The following is a 10,347-nucleotide window of genomic DNA, read 5'->3' as shown; positions in this document are numbered from 1 at the left end:
CTGGGATGCACAACTGCCATTGGTTGAGTTTGCGTATAATAATAGTTATCACTTAAGCATAGGCATGGCCTAATTCGAAGCATTGTATGGCAGACCATGTAGAACCCTAGTATGTTGGAATGAAGTTGGAGAACGAAAATTGTTGGGTTTAGAATTAGTGCAACAAACAGCTGATACTGTGAAGCTTATCAGGAAAAATTTGAAGACAACACGAGACAGGTAGAAGAATTACGCCGATAAGCGAAAGAGAGAGTTGGAATTTGAGGTTGGAGACCAAGTATTCCTCCATTTATCCCCATGGAAAGGAGTACTCATGTTTGGAAGGAAAGGGAAACCGAGTCCCCATTACATTGGACCTTACAAGATTATAGAACGAGTGGGCCCGACAGCATATAAGTTACAGTTACCTCTGGAGCTAACACATATTCATAACGTGTTCCATGTTTCGATGTTAAGGAAGTTTGTACCTAATCCTACGTGTGTACTGGTGGATCAACCAATTCCGCTCAAGGAAAATATGTCGTATTACGAAGATCCAGTTCAAATCTTAGATAAGAAAGAACAGATGCTCAAGAACAAAACTATACCTTTAATGAAGGTATTGTGGAACAACCAATGAGTTGAAGAGGCAACGTGGGAGTTTGAGGAGCAAGTAAAGAAGAAGTATCCTTAACTATTCCACTGACTTATACAGGTAAATTTCGAGGACAAAATTTCTTTTAAGGGTGGTAAGTTGTAAAACCCGCACCTTACTTTTCCCTTTTTAACGATGTTTACCGTTAAGTTAAGCAAAATGTTGGGTTAAGTATCTAAATTAGCTTGGATTTATCCATTCTGAAGTAAAAGATGAGTTTGAAACTGGAGAAATGGTTAAGTACAGAAGCTTAGTTCTCATTCACACCATCTTGGCTTGACAAGGGAAATTTTTTGCTAAGTGTTGATCGTACTGAAGGATGCTTGATCATCGAGTAAGCGCCAGGTGAGCATTGAGTATAAGTGATCGAAAAGGGTTGAGCATCAAGTAGATGGTGTCGAGTGTCGAGTATATGTGAGTGAGGAAGAAGGCGAGTGTCGAAGGTGAACGAGGAAGGCTCACGTGTCGAGTAAGGGCATGTGTCAAGCGAGCTCCCAGCATCGAGCTCCCCATCGAGTAGTGAGTCCTCCAATCGAGTATTTGAAAGAGAATCCTAGAATTATCTGTCGAGTAAGGACATCTTCCCATTGAGTTTCCCCAGTGAGTAATGAGTTGCTCGAAACACTCAGAATTAAACGCTTAGTTTCAGACTTCTCTTTTAGTTATCTGGACAGATGGCTTAGTCTCGACCCTTGATCTCCATTAATGGGTGAGGTGGCTTAAGGAGATTTCAGGTGAATTGGAAAACCATTCGGTCTAGTTACTAAAATCGAGCATTTGGAAGTCACTGGAAAGAAAGAAGAATGAAGAGTCGAAGAACGTTTTCAGGCACTTGACGAAGGATTCTTGAATTTTCGAGGGTATTCTTGTGGAGACCCTTCTAGAAGGAACTTCGAGATTCATATATATATATATATTAGAATAGCCCTAGGCAGGAAGTTGCAGTTAGGGCCGTCGGGAAAGATTCAAGAGGCCAGGTTAAACCACAAGGAGCTTCACACTAAAACTTTGAGGTAACATTGGTAACGAAATTCCGAACATGTTTAGAGAAGGAACTTTCATGAAATGGGTTCTAGTTTTCAAGTTATTTACGTTAGAAGTTGAATCTGGAAAATATGGACGATTGGGCAATCCATTGCCAAGTATGAGTTTAGTTAAAGAGTAGTCTCAAAAGGGAGGGTAAGTAACAACTAAACTCTTATTATTTTATGTGTAGGAACTACATCCATTGGAGAGGCCTACAAAGCTTAGGAAGAACCAAACCCAAGGATTTGTGAGTGACTAAATGTTTTCAAATATGTCTACAAAAGGGACATGCGATTCAAATGAATTTCATGCTGATGTTCATGGTTTCCAAGCAACTAAAGTTATATTTGTATTTTAAATGAGTTTATTAATCCTAGCATATGTTAAGAATGCATGAAAAGAAATGCAATTATATATTATTAATTGTGAAGTATGCATGTGACGGTTAATGATGCTAGAACTCCCATGGATGTTATGTTGCTAATGTACCGGGTACCGAAGATATAGAAGGTATCCGAGGAAGTACCTAAGGTGTTGACGATACTTAGTATACTCCACGTGCACATAGGTAGTTCTTTATGAGAGATCGAAGTATAGGTCTCCTGGCCACAGTCTTCATGAAGGGACCGAAGTGTGGGTCTCACAGCCTGGTATGGACGTTGGGAGCTTAAGCTATGAATGCTCATTCTCAACTAAGGTTTGCGAGCAAGATTGATTATAACACTATGATTAATGTATGATACTATGCAAGTTGCTTGAGGTTATTTTTTAGCATGTTATTTATTTTACATTAAAGCATATGAAAGGTTAGAGAAGAAATGTATTTATATGTGTCACTCATTGGGCAACCAGCTCACAGTTTTCAAATGTTTTTCCCTTTTCCAAGTAGCGGTTAGTTCCCTCACGGTTGAATCCCTTATAGCTTGCCACCGAAAGTTTGGAGACCTTAGAGAGAAGCTTAGGTTAAACTTATTTTGATGTACACACTTTTGGAAAGGAGTCGGGGACTTGCGAAACTTGTTACATTTTGGGACACATGTTATTTTGGTCATTTTATATTAATTGGACATATGCCTGTTTGATTTGGATTTATGATTAAGACTTGCACTGTTATTGGATGTGTTTGTACCAAGACGTTGCATATTCAGGTTTACACATATTCAAGTTAGGCAGTAAGTGCCGACACCTAGGCTAGTAACTGCTGCCGTCACATCCTCTTTCGGTTTTAGATGGTAAACTAGATGTGTTTGTACCAAGTCGTTGCATATTCAGGTTTAAAGAGGTTCAAGTTAGGCAGTAAGTGCCGACATCTAGGCTGGTAACTGCTGCTGTCATATCCTCTTTCGATTTTAGATGGTAAACCGGAAGGGGGTGTGACAATTGAAATAGAAACATGTTAAAATGTTGGATGAAAATTGTCATATGGAACATAAATTATGACCACAATATTATCACAAGTGTTCTAATGACACTATTCCAAGTACTTATTTTCATTTAACGTTGTAATGAATTAGATAAAAATACCATAAACCCTAACATTTACCTAAGTAATTTGACCGTAGTTAAAAGAAAACCTCCTTTTACCTGCTGAAGAATATTTATCTTGATAGGATAATATTTTCCGGGTCGGATCGGGTCATTTATACGAACGACCCACCCACCCGACAATGCAAAGAGAGAAGCATGAGGAGATCTGGGCCGTTGACTGGGAATTAGGGATAACGTGGCAGTGCTGATGGAGAGTGGGGCCCAGTAATCGAAGGGCTGTGATTTAATATCGTCATTTTTTTATATAAATAAAACCGAATCGTTTGTCTATGAAAGTCTGCAACCAAAAACCCAAAAAGGAAAAAAAAGAAAGAAAGAAAAAAGAAAAAAAAAAAATCCCTTTAGCTTCCTCTTCCATAGATCTGCTGCAGCTGCCTTTGCCTTTGAGGTTTCTCCTTATCGCCATCTCTCCGATCTCCGGCTTCCTCATCGGCGCCACCGTCTCTTTTTTCCCTTATTCTTTTAGGGTTTTCTTCCATCATTCCCACCATAGACAATCAACGATTCGCCATTTTTAACAAACTTAACAGATTTATTAACTATTCTTACCTTCTAGGGTTTTCTGCTTCCGTTTTTTGTCACCCTGGATCTACCCATCTTCGTACTTAACGCAACTGGGTTTTAGGATTTGGGGATTTTGCATGCTGTCCTCGGTGAACTGAGCTTTACTTTTTCCTCTGCGTTTTTTATAGTTGCGAAAATGGCAGCTTATTCTGGATCTGTCAGCGCTGTCCAGGTTTCTTTATTCTTCTTCTAACCTTGCCTTTACCTATTATTCTGTGCATTTTTTCTTTTTTTGATGAGTGGATATGGATTTTGAGATGGTGCAGGTTGGGTCTTACTTTGTGGAGCAGTACTACCATGTTCTTCGGCAACAACCTGACCTTGTTCACCAATTTTACTCCGAAGCTAGCTCCATGATTCGGGTTGATGGTGATTCCTCTGAGACTGCTTCCACAATGCTGGTACTTATGGGTTTCTTTTTTTTTTTTTTTTAGTATTGAAGCATAGGTTAAGGTTAATTTGACTTTTTGGCTTCACGTCTTGAGTTTCTAATAGTTTCTAGCTTATTTGTTTTGTTATAAATTTGCTGATCAGTACGTAGTGGTAGTTAATATTCTTTATTAGGGTTTGAGCTATGGAAACGTATTACGGGTTTACTATTTAGTGGGTTTATGAAATTTTCACTTGTGCGTGAAGGTCAAGGAAAAAAAAAATGTACACGCCATTTCGTTACTTGTTTGTTGTGACAAGCTCTGCTCTGCATGATGTAAACAATTGTTACTATTATTCGCATGTTGCTTACTCTAGCTTTTCTTCTGCAGCAAATACATACACTTATCATGTCGCTAAATTTCACTGCATTTTCAATCAAGACGATCAACTCAATGGATTCTTGGAATGGGGGTATTCTAGTAGTGGTTTCAGGTTCTGCAAAGTCAAAGGAGTTCAATGGGATCAGGAAGTTTGTGCAGACATTTTTTCTTGCTCCTCAAGAGAAGGGTTACTTTGTTCTTAATGACATCTTTCATTTCATTGAGGAGGAGGAGATAGTTCAGCACAATCCGTTGCCTGTAATATCAGAAAATAAATTTGAAGCTGAACTAAGTGCTCCTAGCTCCATTCCAGAGCCACCAGGTAATTTGTCAATAGTATTGAAGAATTGGACAACAAATCACTTTGCTTTTTAGTTTTCCCTATAGATGGGGAAAAGTTCTTTTTATCATAGCCGTTGTAAGTGGGTTCTTTTCCCTTCACACAGTGCATTTGATATTTGGAGCACTTGTCTACTTGTGTGTATTAATTTTAGATCTCAAAGATTCGTGATAGTTGGAAGTGATGAAAAGTTCTTTTTATCATAGCCGTTGTTGGTGGATTCTTTTCCCTTCACACGGTGCATTTGATCTTTTGGAGCACTAATGTAGTTGTATCATGTTTGTATTAAGTTTAGAAGATCTCAAAGATACACGATAGTTAAAAGTGAAATTGTTTGTTGCTGAAATAGTCTCTACATGGATCATGAGTAACTAGATTGGCCTGAGCTGTTCAGTAGGTAATTAAAACAGATACTTCTCTTGATTTTCTTTTGGTAGTTTCCGACTATGTTTTGGAGGAGAATGCAAGGGAGTATGTGGACTCGGTTCATATAGAAGATGATCCAGTTGATAAATACAGCCTTCCTGAGCAACAGCAACAAGAAGAATTTGAATCCGAAGTTGTTGTGGAGGAGGCACCTGTGGAGGATTTGGTTGCTTCGCATCAAAATGTGGTTAACAGTGTTCAGGAGCCTCTTTCTGCAGTGATTGACGAACCCATTGGGGAGCCAGAAAAGAGAACATATGCTTCCATTGTAAGTGCACTTTACCATGGCTCCTAGTGCTGTTGCCTGCATTTGTGTGCTGTGTTTATGTGCGCACAATAGCAATAAGCCATCATCTAATATTTAGTTTTTGTGACTACAAAATTATCTGTAGAGTTTGGAGCAATAAAATGAATATAACGAAACCCAACCAAATTGAGGGAAACACGACTGGAAAAGCGATATGTATTAAGATTTTGTTTTATCCTAGTCATCTTCTTAGGGCTCTGTCGTCTTTCCAGCCATTTCAGCTTGAGCTGTATATGGATTGGTGGTACAAATGTGAGATCATTTTCTTATATGTTGATAATATCAAACTATGTAGTTGAGAGCTGCTAGAGCAGAATCTGCGCAATCAGCTATTCCCCAACCATCATTTTATCCAAGTGCTCCGGCTACTTCTGAGTGGAACCATATTCCAGAACCAGCCCCACAACAGATAAACCCTGTACCATCATATGCCCCTGAATCTGGAGCAGATACAATGGAAGAAGGTTATGGTGTGGAGGATGAAGGTCAAATTCTTTATTCATCTTTGAATTATGGTGCTTACAATCTAAATCATGCCAATAGTCTGAAACTTCATCATTTTTTTTTCTATTTGTACTTCAGTCTCCGACTCTCTACAATGTGGTATGTGGTTATTGATCTTTTGGTCTTATAGGTGGGATTTTCATTATCTTTTGTTAGTTGTAGCCTGGATCCATACTTTCACATGAAATTTTGCATGACATTCATTTGTAGGTTTATTTTGTAGTACAGTATTTTGCATGCTGTTTGAAATTACTGTCATTACCGTGTAAGGGACATGGGAAAATTGTTGTTATAATGGGTGTTTACACGAGAACTGTAGTTAAGTGTTTCGAGACTTTGAAAAAGAATGATCTTACTTTGTGTAATTTTCATTCTCAAAGCATCTGATTAGGCTTATATTGTCCTATCTTCAGGTGAACCAAAATCTGTCTACGTTAGAAACTTGCCACCCTCTGTTACTGAAGCTGAAATTGAGCAAGAATTTAAAACTTTTGGCAGAATTCTACCTGATGGGGTATTCATTAGGTCTCGTAAGGTTAGTTCTTTATTTTTTGATACTTGCTGGTTAATTTTTAATGGCTAAACATAGATTTCTTTGTACAGGAAATTGGGGTTTGTTATGCTTTCGTTGAGTTTGAAGATATTCTTGGTGTTCAAAATGCTCTAAAGGTTTGGACTGGACTACACTTGAACTTATTATTTGTTCAACTTATTTTTCATTTATTTTTGTTAGTCGGCCCTTTCTAATTCTTTATGGGGTTGAGTTTTTGTTTTATCTTAAGATTTTTATTGCACCGGGCCTTGTTAAAAAAGACATTTTGAACTATTTGAGCTTGGACTGTTGTGCTTTGAACGGATTTGAGCATGCAGCAGCAAACTTCTGGAGTTCTCTCTCATGTTGTCTGCCGTTAAGATTTGGTTTTTACTTTCCCTGGTAAATTTTAAGTCTTGTCATTTTTTGCTACAGGCGTCTCCAATTCAAATAGGTGGAAGGCAAGTCTACATTGAGGAACGGAGGCCAAACAGCAGTGGTGCTCGGGGAGGAAGTAAGTGCAAATATACCTATGAAACATGATCAATTGTATTTTAATGACGTTTCTGTTTTTGAGGTCATCAAATCATCATGCTTTTTCCAATTAGAACTTATTTTCTAGTTTTCTTACACCTACTGTTTTGCGTATGTATTATGATAAGGTATGTATTATGATAAGGTCTGCTACCTTTAAGTATTTGAGTTAGAACCTTTTGAAGCTGTTGGTATACAGGCCAAAATAATGGCAAATTAAACATAACCGATGTAGAAAATAAATTCTTTATAAAACTTCATCCAAGATAATCTGAATTATTACCATACGTTGTTTCTTGTCAAAACGAAATCCATCAAATTGCTGCAATTGGAACTATAAGCCAACCTTTGCATTGAAAATGCTTTTCCTAATTCATAGAAAGTAAAAAATTCTTGAATAAGCACTTTGCTCCCACCCTCCTTGAGATTATTTGTTTGCATTGGCTTTACATGGATAGTTTCTGATGCATTTATTGGTGCCATGAACAGGAAGGGGAAGAGGGAGAGGTAGTTACCAGTCAGAGGCCCCAAGAGGACGATTTGGTTCTCGGAGTTTGGGTCGAGGAAGCAGCCAGGATGGCAGTGACTATGGTCGGTTGAGAGGCAACGGTTTCCCTCAGCGGGGTTACCACAAGGTTCAATAGTATCATCAATCATCCAGTTGTTTGTGCATAACCATTATGGAGATGAAACTTTGGAGGAGTTTTTGATATGAAGGTGGTTACTATGTTTGATGGTTCAAAGAAAGCAAGCGTCTCCGGTGTGTGGTTTAGGGAATTGGTTTGTACTTTGTGTTTTGAGCGTGTGAGTTGACGTTACTGAAAATGTTAATTTGTGAGGAACTAATTATTAAGTTAAGATGGTAATTTTCCCCCTTGGATGGTTTTTGAGATGCAATTCAAGTGGGGAAATTTTGGCATTTCAAGTAAAAGCACTTGTTAGGCAATGTGAGGGAAAAAGACTTAGAGATGATCTTTTTCATTAAATCTTATACTGAACTTATTTGCTTTTGCCCTACTACCTCTCTGTTATTCTTGTTTGTTTCTTCACGTCCATTGCATTGCAGAAACATGGAACTACTTTAAAAATGCTGCGACAATGTTTATTATCAGTGAGGATGAGATTATTCTACAAAGAAGGAAACAAGAAAAAGCAATAGGCAATCACTTTCATCTCAAGCTAGTTGCGGCTGCCGTGTAAGTCTGTGTTGCCATCCCTTTTCCTAAGCTGTGTTCGTCTTCATCCTCTTCTGTTTCCCACAGGAAATTGGCATAGGCAGCTTGCACATAGCTGAAAGATTCACACAATGTAATTTTTTTTTTTTTTTTTGCGTCAAACATTTCTTTCTTATTATTCTCTTCTTACACAGTAAAAGCTACTATAACCACAAGGGTTCAATTACCATAATATCCTGACCTTAGTATCCATCTTCTTATGGACAAACCAGAAATTTAGTAAGGTTGTGTTTATTTACAGTTTATACAGGGGAATATAAGTTTCACTTAAACCTCATAACTGAGTTGAGGATTAAAATAGTTTAAGCAAATCATTTTGTAGTTATAGCAAAGTGGGAAAATGTTGACCTGTCATGTGGAGAAGCTTGGAGAGCCCGTTGGAAATAGGTTAAAGCTTTTTGTTGGTCATGATGCAACTCCCACACTAACTTGGCATATTTTGACAAAATTTCTCCATCTTGGGCATCCATCAAAATGGCTCTGCTGTAATACTCTTCTGCTCCTCGCAGGTCTCCTCTCCTCTGCCAGCCAAATAAAATGGAAATGCCTTAGATTGACCAGCTTAACAATAATTAATACCTTGTTATTTTCAAAATCAGATGAAAAACGTGACTAGAAATCGTGTGGCAGTCCTAATCCTTATTTTAGGCCACTGTCATACTAGTTTTAAGTCCAATTAAGTTTATAATTTAGCCTAAATAATACATAGCATAAGAGATGGAAACTCAAACAATGTTAGGACTTGCCTGGTACAAGAACTCCGCATAGTTACTCAAAACCAGAGCATTCCCTGGATTTTCCATCACCATTTTCTTGTAATACTCCTCCATGCCATGTTGCTCACCCCCTCCGCCACCACCGCCACCACTCCACCGTCGACCACCACCGCCGCCATCCCCCTGTCCTCCAATGCCTAGCTCACTAGTTAGATACATCTCTTTCTGTGAATCACCCACAAACCCTATCCCATCAGTCCAAGCGTGCTCCATGGCCTTAACCTCCGGAGTTACAATGGCAGCGTCCGTCCCCATCCTGTTGTGAATGCCAAAACTCCCCAAGCCATCTTCATCTTCCTCGGGATCAGTATGTTGATCATCGTCGTCATCATCTTCCTCAGTCCTGGCTCTAGAGGCGTAGAAGGAAAACGAGGGTATAGTCTGGAGAAGGGAGCGTTTGAGGCTATGGGAGTTGGAGGGTTTGAAATTGAAGGAATCAAAGGAGAAGGGGTCTTCATGGACATCAATTACATCGGAAGCATGGGAAAGTGTATTCAAATTTCCTTCGGAGTGGGTTCTCCGGAAGCCCGTGGGAGTGGCGGAGAAAGAAGGCGAGGAGTTGAGAGAAGCAATGGTGGAGAAAGAAAGTGTTTTGTTATTGCAGTGGAAGGCGAAGGGGGGAGGAGAAGGGGAGGAGGAGTGTTTTCGGACGGTGTCGTGGTGGTGGTCCGGCGGGAGAAGAGAGCTAAGAAGCGGCGTTGAAGAGCTTTTGAGCAGCATAATTTTGATTTGTTTTGTGTATTGAAAAAATTATAATGGAAAGAGTTTAGAAGATATAATTGTAAGGTAGAAGAGGAAGGAAGTAGTTGATATTGAATCTTGATGAGGAGTGGATGTAGATGCCATTGGAAGATACGCAATACCAAAAGGACGGTCGGTGGTCACCTCTTTTTGTTTTAATGTAAAGAGGAAACCTCACGAAAAAACACCCCAACTTTCCTTTTCCTTACCACCACGTTGGCATCAAAAGTTTAAAATATCAGATTTTGATCTTATGAATCAATGAAATACCGATATTTATGAAAAAAAATTATATAAACAAAATAGTGATATTTTAAACCGACAAAATTATTAAAATATTTTCAAATGTCTTTCAATGTTTTATTGATGTTTATGAGTGATAAGACGGTTGTAAATAAGGTAGTTTATTTTTCAATATTTAAAAACAA

The 10,347-nt window shown here is 38.6% G+C and overlaps 2 protein-coding genes across 5 annotated transcripts; one reads left to right on the top strand and one right to left on the bottom strand.

Moving 5' to 3' along the window:
• Window positions 1-3,463: 3,463 nt before the first annotated feature.
• LOC120067049 (Nuclear transport factor 2 (NTF2) family protein with RNA binding (RRM-RBD-RNP motifs) domain-containing protein) lies at window positions 3,464-8,184 on the top strand. The gene is made up of 9 exons (XM_039018421.2): window positions 3,464-3,944; window positions 4,039-4,173; window positions 4,534-4,846; window positions 5,302-5,558; window positions 5,893-6,082; window positions 6,515-6,636; window positions 6,705-6,770; window positions 7,069-7,147; window positions 7,657-8,184. The coding sequence occupies exons 1-9, from the start codon at window positions 3,909-3,911 to the stop codon at window positions 7,809-7,811; spliced, it is 1,353 nt and encodes a 450-aa protein (XP_038874349.1). The 5' UTR covers window positions 3,464-3,908; the 3' UTR covers window positions 7,812-8,184.
• LOC120067050 (uncharacterized) lies at window positions 5,457-10,143 on the bottom strand. 4 transcript variants are annotated; one of them, XM_090308083.1, is made up of 4 exons: window positions 9,149-10,048; window positions 8,751-8,923; window positions 8,335-8,457; window positions 5,457-5,594 (listed from the first exon to the last, which is right to left on the bottom strand). In XM_090308083.1, the coding sequence occupies exons 1-3, from the start codon at window positions 9,896-9,898 to the stop codon at window positions 8,337-8,339; spliced, it is 1,044 nt and encodes a 347-aa protein (XP_090164209.1). In that variant the 5' UTR covers window positions 9,899-10,048; the 3' UTR covers window positions 5,457-5,594; window positions 8,335-8,336. The 4 variants fall into 4 exon arrangements, with proteins under 4 accessions (XP_090164209.1, XP_038874351.2, XP_090164208.1 ...); XM_090308082.1 differs by lacking the exon at window positions 5,457-5,594 and adding an exon at window positions 8,228-8,257; XM_039018423.2 differs by lacking the exon at window positions 8,335-8,457 and having other exon boundaries at window positions 5,467-5,594.
• Between the last annotated feature and the right edge of the window lie 204 nt (window positions 10,144-10,347).

The sequence above is a fragment of the Benincasa hispida genome, chromosome 12, assembly GCF_027475165.1.
Source record: "Benincasa hispida cultivar pf3 chromosome 12, pf3_genome.v1.1, whole genome shotgun sequence".
NCBI classification, from domain to species: Eukaryota; Viridiplantae; Streptophyta; class Magnoliopsida; order Cucurbitales; family Cucurbitaceae; genus Benincasa; species Benincasa hispida.
This window is presented reverse-complemented; position numbering and strand designations above follow the sequence as displayed.